This window comes from Pteronotus mesoamericanus, unplaced genomic scaffold, assembly GCF_021234165.1.
Source record: "Pteronotus mesoamericanus isolate MK-2021 breed Mesoamerican mustached bat unplaced genomic scaffold, CSHL_Meso_final contig_56, whole genome shotgun sequence".
In the NCBI taxonomy this organism is placed as follows: Eukaryota; Metazoa; Chordata; class Mammalia; order Chiroptera; family Mormoopidae; genus Pteronotus; species Pteronotus mesoamericanus.
This window is the reverse complement of record NW_026555201.1, coordinates 4,944,579-4,959,214: the sequence shown is the minus strand read 5'-3', so window position 1 is coordinate 4,959,214 and position 14,636 is coordinate 4,944,579. Positions and strand designations below refer to the sequence as shown.

Here is a 14,636-nt window from a genome sequence, read left to right as displayed (position 1 = left end):
TTTTCAAAGACAGACCACATGATAAGACACAAAACAAGCCTCAACAAATTCAAGAAAATTGAAATCATTAAAAGCATTCTCTTGGACCACAATGGCTTGATACCAGAAACCAGCTTCAAGGAAAAAAACTAAAAAACATTCAAACTCATGGAGACTGAAGAGTATGCTATTAATGAATGGGTCAATAATGAGATCAAAGTAAAAAAAAGTTTCTGGAAACAAATGAAAACGAAACACACAACACTCCAAAACCTACAGAACACAGCAAAGGCAGTCCTGAAAGGGAAGTTCATAGCAATACAGGCCTACCGAAAAAGGATAGAAAAATTTCAAATAGACAACCTAACCCTACATCTTCAAGAACTGCAGAAACAACAACAAACAAAATCCAGAGCAAGCAGAAGGAAGGAAATAATCAAGATCAGAGCAGAACTGAATGACAGAGACTAAAAGAACTCAAAGGATCAACAAACCCAGGAGCTGGTTCTTTGAAAACATAAAATTGACAAGCCTTCAAGCAGATTCATCAAGAAAGAGAGGGAGAGGACCCAAATAAATATCAGAAATGAAACAGGAGAAATTACAACTGATACCACAGAAATACAAAGAATTCTAAGAAATAACTATGAACAATTATATGCCAAGACGTTTGACAACCTGGGTGAAATGGACAAATTTCTAAAAAAATATAATCTTACAACACTGAATGAAGAAGCAGCAGAAAGCCTGAACAGACCGATAATAGCTGGTGAAATTGAAGCTGTAATCAAAAAACTTCCAGCACACAAAAGCCTGGGACCAGATGGTTACACAGGAGAATTTTATAAAACATTTCAGGAAGAGCTAACCCCTGTCCTTCTCAGACCATTCCAAAATAACAAAAAAGAGGGAAGGCTCCCAAACTCTCTTCCTGAGGCCAGCATCATCCTAATCCCCAAACCAGATACAGACACAACAAAGAAAGAAAACTACAGGCCAATATCGCTTATGAACATAGATGCTAAAATCCTCAACAAAATTTTGGCAAACTGTATCCAGCAATGCATAAAAAAGATTAAAGAAAAAGGAAAAAAAAGAAGAAAACCACAATGAGATATCACTTCACACCCCCCAGAATGGCTACCAAAAATAAATCAACAAACAAATGCTGATGAGGATGTGGAGAAAAGGGAAACTTAGTGCACTATTGGTGGGAATGGGGACTGTTGCAGCCACTGTGGAACACAGTATGGAGTTTCCTCAAAAAATAACAAATTAAACTGCCTTTTGACCCAATGATTCCACTTGTGGGAATATATCCTAAGAATCCCAAACCACCCATTTGAAAGAATATATGCACTTGTATGTTCATTGCAGTTATTTACAATAGCCAAGACCAAGAAACAGTTCAAGTGCCCATTAGTAGATGAGTGAATAAAAAAAGCAGTGGTACATATACACAATGGGATACTATGCAGCTGTTTAAAAAAAAAAAAAAAAAGGAGGAACTCTTACCTTCTGTGACAGTATGGATGGACTCAGTGATTATTATGCTCATTGGAATAAGTCAGTCAGAGACAGACAAATACAACATGATCTCACTTATACGTGGAATCTAACAAACAAAATAAACTGATAAACACAATAGAAACAGAGGCATGGATACACGGAACAGACTGACAGCTGTCAGAGGAAGGGTAGAGAGGGGAATTGGATGAAAGGAGGTGAAGGGATTAGCCAAAGAACATATACCTATAATCCAGGAACGCAGACAACAGTGTGGTGATGGCCAGAGGGAAGGGGGACCTAGGGCTGAGAGAAGGGCAGAACTGGGTGGGGGCGGGGGGGGGAATGGGGACATCTGTAACAGTGTCAAAAATAAAGGAAAAGAAATAATTCCACTTTTTTCTGGAAGTGATACTTTTTAAAAAACATTCTCTTCCTCTGTTTAATGTTAGTATTCCACAGAGCTGTTCTCTAATTTCTTCTCTTAATGATTATCCTCTCCAACAATACTGTAATTCATACCAATAATTCCAAAATCTGTATCCCCAGGCCAGTCCCCAAGTTATTGAACCATTATTTTCAATTCCAACTAATCCATGTCAATTTGGATTTTTCAGACATTTCAACCTTGAGTCATCAATCATCTTCATACTTTCAAATGTACTTCTTTAATAAATGGTATCACAAGATATTGAAATATCCCAAGCCAAAAACCAGAAATATTCTATATTCCTCTCTCATCCCATAACACCTAGTAACTAAATCTGTCCCCTTCCTCTTCATTCTCAGAAAAGTACTTTAGTTATGTACCTCCTCTTCCCCATCTTTTTTAGTGACATAAATTACTGAAATAGCTGCCCAACTTATCTCTCTGTTTTAAGTTTGCTTGCTTTTGGTTTGTCCTCCATTCTGCCGCCACATTTCATTACTATATTTTTTAATCACAAGTTGCCAATAGCACTTTATTTTTTCCTTTCAGCATCCTGCTCTGCAGCTTCCTTGGCGCTTTTTGCCTGGATTCCAAAGAGCCAGACATTGGTATGGGCCATGAAGAAACTGGCAAAACAGCTTTAAGTTCTTCCCCTCTGTGATGACCCTGGCTTTCTCCTTATAGACATTCTGTACAGTCGTGAGTGGTCCTGTCAGCTGGGTAGCCAACTTGAGTTCTTCACCAGAACTGTTTTCCTCGTTGGGGCCGTGGGCTGTCTGGGGAAGGGGATGAGCAGAGCAATTACTCCCTCAGTTGCTGCACGTTGGCCTGCAGGAACTTGGTGGTCATTCAGACTCCTTGGATCCTAATGGTCCGCGACACCTTTTTGTGGATGCCGGTCACCTTTAACTCCAAGCTGCAACCCCTACTGCTAGCACTTTGGTGTGGTACCTCAGTCTGGGGCATCTCACTATGGGCCAGATGGGTCCTGCCCCAGAGCACATAGGGCCATGGGTTCTTGTCTTGCCTGGCCTTGTATCTGTAGACCTTCTGCACAGGCTGGTTAAACCATATGGCAATGTGCCATGGCCAGTCCCTATGAAAGTGAGGCTTCAGTATACGCCATTTCTGCTGGGTGCCATGGCTGCTGCCTACTGGCCTTCCAGAAGGAGAATGGTCATCGCCGGAAAGGCCACAGACATTTTAAAAAGAAATATCATAATATCAGTCCTCTGTTTAAATTAAAATTCTAATATCGCCTAACTATAAATGTTTTACATTTATATAAAGTTTTCTCTATAGAGTGCTTTCACATTAATCATTAGAGTAACTTTTACCAAGGTTCCTGCATACTGTGTGAGTATGCAGGGCCAGTTTTCAGCACGTGCTCTAGTTTTCAGATTCTAAGATTCAATGCTCTTTCTACTGTATTCAACTTTACTTTAAATCTCATATTTAGCAAAGACTACAGATGTAACAGATGCTTGGTAAAAATCATACATCATATTCTACTCTTTATGAAATGCTAAGGGTTATTTTTATAAAGCGTAGCAGAAAAATATCATAATGTTACCACTGAGGTATAAATAAGAATGGACATACTTATTTAAAAGGTATAGTCTAGCAATTTTTATCCATTTTACTTATGAACAAAATAAGTATTTTCAAAGTGGGCCTGTCTGGAACCTAGTAGTAAAGCCTGATATGAGTCATGTTTTCGCCTCAGTTAAGACTACATGAAAAAATAAACACTAAGAGTTTTCTTGAGTTGTGGTAAACACTAAATTGCAGATCAACTTTTGCACACCCATTCTCAATTTGTGTTCATGATTATTTTTGCTTGTAAACATCTTAACTGCTGAAATCAGACCTGAATAGATATAAATTCTAAATTTACTGTAAAAAAATACTAGACCGAAATTCTTTTTCTGACATTACTTCCTGTGAGGTCTTAGAGAGTTTACTCAGCACTAAAACTTTTAGCTTGTGTATATTAGAAATGGAAATTGATTCATTCTAAAAATATTTATTGGAGGTCTAGTATGTTATTCCATACAAATAGGTGGTTATCAAAATAGCCCAGGTCCCTATGTTCATGGAATTTAGAATCCAGTGAAGAAACAATATGTAATTAAGATATGTAGTAAAATATTGTTGTAAGTGCTGTGAACAAAAGTACAAGAACTATGAAAGCATAAAAACGAGACCCTATTTAGAATAAAAGAAAGTCTTTTAGAGGAAGTAAATTTTAGGATATGAATAGGAGTTATTTCAGGGAAGAGTAAAGGGAAAAAAGTGATCTACACTGAAGGAACAGCATGTGCTTGGGCCAGAACAACTTCAGGAATTTGGTATGTTGGAGGAATTTACTAAATGAGGCTGGAGTTTATGACAAGGGGAGGAGATATCCTAGGCTGGAGAGGTGTTCTGGGGCCAGACTATATATTTATTGCCCTTTAAGGTAATGATAAGGATTTTTTATCCTAAATGCAAAAGATTGAAAGATTTTTAGAAGAGATATGATCTGATTTGCATTTCATAAAGACCACTGGGAATATTTTATGTGATTGTTGGGAGGATCAAATACATGTGAAATGATTAATAAAAAAAAACTCACATGAAGTTATGGAATGAGTAGTTTAAAAGGTCTAAGTTGTATGGTGCTAAATATTCTGAAGGCATCGAGAAAGACAATTTTATTGAGGTTTGTATAGAATGATTACATGGCTCCAGAGAGAGTAGGTCAAATAAACTGGAGTTAATTTTAAGACAGTATTCAAATGCAAAAAAGCTACATTAAGAACTAAAAAGGCCAAATTTGGAGGGGGGTGGAGGGGCAGGGGGTTGTGAGGGAGAAAGGTGGAAGAGTTTCAAAAATTGTTTAGTGTTTTTAGATACACTAGAAGCAAAATTAAGGAAGATAGAGAGGGACCAATAAATGATTCAGAAATAGTCCTAGATATAGTTTAAAAGTAGTACAGGGAAATGAACTAAACTCCAATAGCAGAATTTAGGAAACCACAGTTCCTTATTATTATTATTTTTGATTAGTATAGTTTATGCTAACAACTTTCAGATAAGAAGTCCATAATGCTTAATTACCTAATATTGACATAACTATAACATTGTTAATTTAAAAAAAAATCCTTTTTCTAAGCAAAGTAGGCATAAGACAGTCATTCTTTTACAACAAAAAAATACACAAAAATATCAACTTAATCCAATGTACCACAGTTATTCTCAAAACAATATATATACCTTTCTTGTGCAAAATTAATGGCATAAATAATTCTGGATGTTAATTTGTTAATCACTCTATGACTAATCCTCTCATTTAATGAAATATCATGTAAATTAAATTTGAGTAGCAATAGCATAAAACATTTTTAATAAAGGAGACATTGGTAATATCTAGTATTTTACCAAATATTTCACTGAATTTTTCTTAAGTACCACAAACTGAGAATTTCATTGAGAATTTACTGAGAATTTCAGTAAAACTTAACCAAATAAATCTATGAAGTTCTTTTAAATAAGCAAGTGGTTTGGTCAATCATCCCTTTATATCTTAAGTTTTAGATTTCAGGCATTTCTAACCTATTTTCTGCTCTGCACATTACGTTCATCAGTTAGCAAGAACTAATTTTTATGACCTCTTTTCTTTTTACATCTAAACTAAAACACAAATAAGGAACTTAAGAAGGCGGCCAAGTAAGACTGTGAAAGTGAAAAGAAAACCCAAAGATAGGGAGGAAATTTTGCAAATCATCCACAGGGTATGAGTTTGCATTTAGAATATGTAAAGAACTCTTAAAACTCAATAATACAAAAACAAATAACCAAATTTAAAAATGGGCAAAGGAACTAGACAGACATTTTGCCAAAGAAGATATACAAATGGCCAATAAGCACATATGAACAGATGTTCAACATCATTAGACGTTACGGAAATACAATTCAAAACACCAATGAGACACTACTACACACCCACTAGGACGGCTATAATAAAAAAGACAACAACATGGTGCCGAGGATGTCAGAAGCCTCATACACTGCTAGTGGCAATGCAAAATGCTGCAGTCACTCTGGAAGAGTCTATCAGCTCCTCAAAAAATTAAATATAGGGCCTCAACAATTCCACTCCTAAGTATATAACCAAGAGAAATTAAAACTATGACCACACAAAAACTTCTACACAAATGTTCACAGCCAAAAAATGGAAACAACCCAAAGGTCAATCAACTCAGGAAGGGAAAAATTCTATGTGGTCTCTCTGTACAATGAAGTGTTTGGCAATACAAAGAAATGAAATATTGATATATAGTACAATATGGATGAACCTAGAAAACATTATGCTAAATGAATGAAGCGAGACACAAAAATCATACATTATTATGATTCCATTTATATGAAATACCCAGAAAAGATACAGAATGCAGATTAGTAGCTGCTTAGACTAGAGCAGGGGGAGTTGGGTAGAAGTTGGGGGACTACTAACAGGTAGAGGTATATTTTAGGGACGATAATATTCCAAAACTGATTGTGGCTGCATGACTTGTAAATAGATCCACATCTGGTGAATTGTACAACATGTGAATTATATTACAATAAAGGTGTTTTACATATTTTTAACGGGTAGGATTATTAAAAATGACTTTACAGAGATTAGTTTTGAGTAGGTTTTGAAATCAGGAACTGGTAAAATATATTTGAAATAATATAATGCAAGAATAAGTAAATAATTTGCAGGAAATGGGAACCACCATCTGTATCAAAACAGAGCCCAAGGAGACCCAGAAAATTCTATAGGTTCCTCATACAAATGAACATGGTGTTTTACTAAAGCGACAAAGCTGTCATTTCTTGATTTTAATGCTTTCAAGTATGCATCCCTCAAAAAGTTGCTTCCATAATATGGGTATGGCTCTATGATTCATATGCAGGCAGTCCAGTTGAAAATGTAGGATTTTATAGTTGACTGGCTAAGTTAGAATCCCTACTCTACCACTGAGTGTATGGCCATGTGTATGGAACTCTGTACCCCAGTTTCTGTAACTGTAAAATAAGAATACTCACTTATTTCATATATATAAAAAGCTCTTAACATAGTAAATGAGTGGGCACCATAGCCAAAACTATATGATGTATACAATACTTAGCTATACCTCCCCTGAGAATTAAAAGGTTCCTCGGCTTGAAATCCATTCAAATTTATCAATATAAATTTTCCAACTATAAAGATAAATATCTTGATTAAACTGTTAAACTTTGTCAAGTTTTCAAGTATATTGCTAAGTAATATTAAACAATCCAAATTCTCAGGTCCTTTTTTTTTTTTTTTAACTATGATCATTTCACCATTATCATTCCTAATCTTTTTGGTTTTCACTAAAGGAACTTGAGGCACTTTTCACTCAAGTAATTAATTTTGTCTCTAATGCTCTCAGGTTTTGATTTGACTGACTCGCTAAAACTTAGAATTGCCTCACCTTGGAGCCACTCTTAGACTTGCTTGTAAGAGTCTGAAATTTTTCACAAAGGAAGCCTTTCTATGTCTACTTCTGCTACACAATTTTCCCTAACAGTAAGGAAACATCTACTAATACTGAATCTTCTCAAAGCTAAAAGGATAGTGGAAGGGAGTATTTGCATTCTTAGCTCCCCATACGGAGAAGAAAAAGTAGTCATTACCTTCCTCTTCTTTTTGGAGAGATGTTAGGATACCATGCAGAATCCCACTGATAGAAGCAGAAGAGTTCTAGGCATAATGAAATACAGATTAATCCTACACAGGTTTTCTGCCTTATATTACAAGATGACCTCTGCTTCTTTTTGAGGAACCATTTTTGATATTCTCTCAGATACATCATTTTAATCTGTATCCAAAACTGAGGTCACTTAATACCAGTCTTATTCTAGGTTTCTTTAGTAGTGATTTCTTGTATACTAGATGATAAAATGAAAGGAACTACATTCTCTTGTTTCAAGGACAGATGAAGAAGGAATCCAGAGAAACGGCTTGAAGGGAATAAATTTAAGGTAGAGTATGAATTACAGTGGTAACTGAGAAAATGAAAATATCAGGCACAAACTGAATTACTCAAGGATGAAAAAAAAACCTAGCAGTTGCTGCAAAATTCTATGTGGGGACTAACAAGAAACAGGTTAGCAGTTTAATGACTTAATGAAATACTATTTGAGTTACATTTGAGTACTGACAAGCATGAAACATTTCTAATACTAAGGAGATGTTAATACATCCAGTCTTTTATATCATTCTAAATTATGCACTTAAACCTAAATCAGCTCTGAAATTATCAAACAGCAATAAAGGTAAGTAAGACCACTTAGTTTAAAGGCTACATAGTATCATGCGTTTAAGTATAGTGGTTGGCACAGAGTAAGCATTCAATAAATGTTCACTAATGGTGGTATTATCACCTGCAAACCACATGTTAAACCAACTTATTTCTCTGAGTTCAGATTCCTTACCTAAAAGAAAGGAATATAAATATATGCTTGATCCTTATTTAAAGGATCAAATCAAATATTGCATACACAGTTCTCAACCTTCCCTTATCTCCCTGCCAATGTAGCTAATGGTTTCAATTCACTTTTATAAAAATCAAGGTTTATTAATAAAGTGATTCTCAAAATGAAAAGAATAATCAGTAAATTCATGTAATAAAATGGATATATCTAATGAGTAAGATGGAAAAACTGGTTTTTCTACTAGCAGTAATGCTATCTGGAATGTCAGTTTTCCAGTAGTATTAAAGAGGTGTCAATAGAGTCATGTACCTTCTACCATCTTAATTCAAATGTCTTTTACTCTGAAAATTTACTCAAAGTCATTTCTGAAAAAAATCAGTTGGTAAACATGGAACATAAAATACCAATCATTCATATTTACATTTTCTGGCTGGGCTGTTCCTCTGGACTCAGAGTTCAAAAAGAGAGACTTGTATGTTTGTGGCTTATTGTAAAGTTTCAAAATACAGGCAAAGTGCTAAAAGAAAATATCTTACAAGTCCTTACTATCTGCTTGATATGTTATTTCTGTAAAACTATATGAGAAGGAACCACAGGGTCCCTAGTAATTGTTTTATCAGTAATCATAAGCTTTTAACACCCAAAATCTCAACAATAAGTAATCCCAGTTTCTTTAAACACACTTTTGGATCAAAATGACATTTATTCTACATATTCAGTTAATCACCTATTAATCTTTAAACATATTTTAATTTCAAGAAGCAAGCTATGAAGGTTCTCTATGTATTCTGTCACACCTAAACTGAAGACTCACAAAAGATGAGTGGCGGATAAAATGGTAGAACTGTACCACTAAAATAAAAGTGGCTCCATTTAAAGAGATAAAATGGCAATTTTTTTCTTTTCAAAGTATAACTATATTTTAAAACACATCTTTAAAATAAGAGGCAGTATAGCACAGTGATTTTAGGGCCTGAATTAAACTCCTAGACTATGCACTTGGGTTCAAATCTCAGGTATAACACTCACCGTGTGAACATTTCTCTGAGCCTAGGATTCCTATTCCATCAAATGTGAATTGTGGCATATTCACATTTTAGTGCCCTAGAATTGTGGTTCTAAGTAAGTTAAGTTAACATGTGTAAGTACTTAAAATAGTATGCAGCACGGTGTTTTTAAGTGTAATATTATAGGTCATGGTCAGACAAACTTTTTATTATACTTATATGCAAGCAAGATTAATCGTTATCACAAAACTATTTTGTTGAAAGACCATTTATTTAATACCTTGCATGTGCTAACAGGACACAGTATGATGTAGAAAAAAATAGTCTAAATGTCACTAAATAGATAAATAAAATCACTGACTAAAGCTCTGGATCATCTTGGTCACAGACGGTATATTAATCTTGGATTCCCTAACAACGCCGAAGTGATTTTTAAAATATATGGAAAGAATTGAATTAAAAAAATGTTTTTCTATATTTTAAGAAACTAAAATGTGAAAAATATGCTTTAATGTCATTATTTCTGTCCTTATATTCATCAATTTAACAACACTAAATAAGTTTTGCTTTCTGGTTTCATTTCCTATAAATGATGTAATCATACCTTATTTTAGTGGTAAACACTTTGGCACAACTGAAATTAATTTTAGCAGTAACACTAATGTAAAAATTTCTTTAGGAAATATATACTAAACAATTTGAAATTCATATTGATTAATAGTGTCCATTTACATTATTAACTGCAGTGATTACAAGGTTGTTTTCTGTTAGGGTCAATCAAAGTTGTACAACATAAGGGACCATATAAATAAAGCCTCCAAGATTTCTAAGTAGAAGGGTATGAATGGAAGGAAAGCTCTAAAACTGAAATCAATGTCTCCTATTTAAAGACATCATTGATCTGATGGACTATTCCTTGATATTTATTGAAACAAAAACATCGTACACATTTTAAATGACTCCGAATACAAATTGCAGTTACACTCTGACATGCAAAGTTTAATTTGTAAAGTTAGTTATGTGCTACCACTGAACATACATGTCATAAAAATCAGCAGAAATAATTGGTAAATGAATGACATTTAATAAAAATGGGGAAATAAAGCAGAGATTTGGATGATTTGTAGTTATCTGTTTACTTACACATAACAGATGTTTTAAAAGATACCTCCAAAGATATTATTCCATAACCCCCAACTTGTCTTTGTAACTCATTTATTTACTATCCCTTTAAGAAGGTTCCTCTATCCCTAATACACTTACATGTAATGTATTTTAAACAAATTTTCCTTTTGTCTCATCAGGAAAAACCACCATGTATCTGAGGATTAAGTTATATTACACTCATCCTAAACTAAACAACTCTAGATTCTTCATCACTTTTTACAGTTCTTAAATTCTAACAATCTTGTTCATGGTAGCTGAAACACAGATCAAGAAACAGCATTATGAGACTACTGCTTTAATCCTTCTAGTGCAAATCAGCGTTATTTTCATACTTTACCTTTTAAAGAGGGATCAATTTTGACTCTTTTGTCACTATAAAGTCTAGTACCAAGCATATCATAAAATTTGTTCCTCTTCATCTCAGAACATATGTTCAGCTCTATAAAGTCAGTTTGCAGATAAAAATCATTCACTATTTACAAATAAACAAACTCCAAAATCCATGAAGAATAAAATCTTTATTTACCCTTGCCCAGGTGTTAGTTTCCAGAGTACTACGAGACAGTCCTTACCTGCAAAGTGCTCACAACCTAATTAATAAAACTTATTAATTTTAATACATGTGACTATAACATCAAACATCAGTAATAAACTTTCAAGAATAAACTTATGGTAAACCTACCATTTTTTCCCTCAATAGTACCTGGAGTCTTTCCAACATGGAAATACGTATACAAAGACAATGTTCCATCTGTATATGGCCCATTTCAGTTAGAAAAATAACACAAGATTTGCCCAAAGACCCATGAAAGACATTCCAAAGATTGGAAAAAAAAAAGTTAAAAAGAAAAATAACTTTTGAATGTGTTAAAAACTCGTTTTAATGAGTTCCAAAAACATAAGCCCAGGTAACAACTAAATTATAAGTATCTTTACCAGTTCCATATTTGTGAATAATTCACCTTAAAACTCTGAATCAAACTTCTGCTCTGAGTTTCTTTTTTTGATAGGTTTCACCTGCTAATTGCAAGTAAACTGGCTCACATGTAAACCAAACTGGTCTCTGCAACTCCTCAGTATCAGCTTGCTCCTGCATTTTTTCCCCTTAAAATATGGAGGGAAATGGGAGTAAGGATAAAAATTTTGTTGTCACCTAAATATCTGGTCTTCAGTTTTCTTGTTTTTAAAATGAAAGCATTAAGATGACTAAAATTTATGGATTTCCTCTATTTACTCTTTAAAATGATTTACCGTAACTCTGTTAGAAAACAAAAATAATTTCATTTTAGGAATACCAAGTGTCCATCAGCAGATGAGTGGATGAAAAAGCTGTGGTACATTTACACAATGGAATATTACTTGGCCGTAAAAAAGGAAATCTTACCCTTTGCGATAGCATGGATGGGACTGGAGAGCATTATGCTAATGAAATAAAGTAGTCAAAGACAAGTTTACTATTATTTCACTCATATGTAGAACCTAATGAGCAAAATGAACTAACAAGAAAAAGAGAGACAAATTCGTAGCAGGCTGACAACTGACTGGGGCAAGGAGAGGCTGGGGGTGGAGAGATTGAGCAAAAAAAAGAAAAAAAAGGAAAAACTCACGGACACGGACAACAGTGTGGTGCCTAGGGGGAATGAGGGAAGGTGGAGATGGAGGAGGAGGAGGGTATCGGGGGCATAAATGGTAATGCCCCCGATACCCTCCTTAACTTGGGGTAGTGAACACACGATACATTGTACAGATGATGTGTTGTAGGATTGTGCACCTGACACCTGTATAGTTTTGTTAACCAGTGTCACTGCAAAAAATTCAATAAAATAAAAATACCAAACTTTAAAAAGTTTATTGCCCACATACACATATTGCTATCATCTTGTAGTGTCAACAAGACCAATTATTACTCAGTATAACAAAAACATAATAGCCATATAAATAATATTCATATATTAACTTACAGATTTCTATTTTATGGAAATCCACATTTATCTTTTTATGAGGTGGTAATAGGCTAGATGAATTAAGAATTTTTAAGTGTTCTTTAACAAAAAAATAGGAAGGACTGAGTTAATCTTTAGCAATCCACAGGCCAAGGTGTTTCATTTGAGTGTCCTAGAAAATTTTCAATTTCTCCACAGTAATAAACATCTTAGGAACACTCTAATATAAGTAACAATTATTAAATTATATTTTTAGCTGTAACGCAACAAGTATATGTTTACACCCTTGGAGATTTCTGTTACATAAATATAGTATGGGGCCTAACTAAGTAGGAAAAAAAGTATCAAGACTTAAATCGAAGTACTTAAATTCAAGTCCCAAGTCTGCCACCTACTAGCTTACTTGAAAATGATCCTAAAACCACAGCATTTTATCAGAAATGGCCGTAATAAGAATGTAACTAAAATTTAATCTTATCCCAAAAATAGAACACATCATGTTTTAGAATATTTCACTGAATCAAGGGAAAATCCATATAATGAAATTATGATTGTCCATTTTCATAGGTGAAGATGCTTAAGTGTAATGATTTAAATTAACTTTCCTCAAAATCATACTGCAAGTTAGGTGGTGGAACGATGACTTAATTCAGGTTTAAATCTAACGCTGCTCCCACTAAGTCATATTGGGGTGAATGAAAAAACATTCTGTAAATTAAATACCACTGTTACGGTGAAAATGGAAAGGGAAAACAATTTTTAAAGAGGCAAATTATCCTCCCTAATAAACACACCACTTTCTGCTTATGTTACACATTCATATATTTATTATTTTGGATACCACTTGATATAGCCGACAAGTATTAAAATCTCCACCATACTTCCTTCAGTATTTTAAGTATACCCTTTGGTATTTTACAAGTTTGTATATTAGCAAGTGACTTAAGCCTCAAGTGGACTTATCTACTTTTTGCAGGCCTACGTTATAAATTCAAAAGGGAGGGAAGGGCTGCACTTCTAAGAAATGCTGCCGGTTTCTATGAAGCCTCTACTAAAGCTCAAGACCACGTGGTATCTCTCCGAAGCCTAAGGTTTTCTACTCCTTCCTCTCCTTCTTGACAAGGAATTAAAAACTAAGGTTTCCTTCTCTTAAGTGGAGCCCTGACACATGCCACCTGTGTAGTACGAACCGCAAACATCCTGCAGCCTGCCTCCCGGAAGAATACAAGAATCAAAATAATAAGGAACTTGGATGCCGACAATGCCGGGAAAGGAAATGACTGGAGAAGTACAGCGGGTGAGATAGTGATAAGCCGCAGGACCAGGACCTGTCAAACACTAAGATTCACGCCGAACGCCCGTAACCTGTCGTTCGGGAAGGCCTGAAGTGGGAGCGGCACTACCGGAGAAAGGAGGACGAAGGGAACTACACAAGCCGCCGCCGCCGCCGCCACTGCTACTGCTACTACTGCTGCTGCTGCTGCTGCCGCTGCCGCCGCCGCCGCCGCCGCTCCCCACCAGCCTCTAAGCCTGTCCGGACAAACCACGAACCCTGGTGCTCATCTCGGGTCCAATCTTTGCCCCAAGATTTCCGGAGCGGCCAAAACCCAGCTGCCCAGGGCGCCGCCGCTGGACCTGCCCGCACCTGTCACTAGCGAAAGATACCAGCCCGCAGTTCCCGCCCAACTCTCCACCATCCTCCGGCAACCGTAGCCACCTCAACCCTTTTCCCTTACCAGGTGTCCCCTTTCCGGAGCGAGGTTTTGAGCAGCGTCGCGATGTCAGACCGCTGGATGTCCAGATCTGCCGCTCCGCCTTCCGCCATCTTCTTCCACTAGCGGTAGCGGAGGCGGTAGCGACGGCGGCGGCACGCCCCAGAGCATTGTGGGAATGGCGTCCCGCGGCCCCGCCCAGTCGGCAGGTCGAAACCAAAAGAGACGTTAGGGGGGTGATGCACCTCGGTACAGGAGTTGGTCCTAGGGGCGAATTGAGTGCACTGCCGTGGTCTGCTGCCCCCAACCGGGCCCCGCTCGTCCAGCATTTCGCTTTGGCTTCTTCCCTCCCGGGACCACCTGGTTTTAACTGTCGGTGGGGACCTTCGTCTTGTCTTGT

The 14,636-nt window shown here is 36.0% G+C and overlaps 1 protein-coding gene and 1 pseudogene across 5 annotated transcripts in view; both read right to left on the bottom strand.

The window, feature by feature from the left end:
• Positions 1 to 14,381, bottom strand: part of USP15 (ubiquitin specific peptidase 15) — a 115,057-nt gene extending 100,676 nt beyond the window's left edge. For 4 of the 5 annotated variants that reach the window (XM_054580024.1, XM_054580023.1, XM_054580027.1 and 1 more), the window contains exon 1: positions 14,261 to 14,381. In XM_054580024.1, the coding sequence (XP_054435999.1) occupies positions 14,261 to 14,349 (89 nt within the window). In that variant the 5' untranslated portion in view covers positions 14,350 to 14,381. Of the gene's footprint in view, positions 1 to 7,606; positions 7,674 to 14,260 lie in introns of all 5 variants that reach the window. The other variant, XM_054580026.1, reaches the window with a different exon arrangement.
• LOC129075835 (60S ribosomal protein L13-like) lies at positions 2,232 to 3,057 on the bottom strand (annotated as a pseudogene).
• Positions 14,382 to 14,636: the final 255 nt, after the last annotated feature.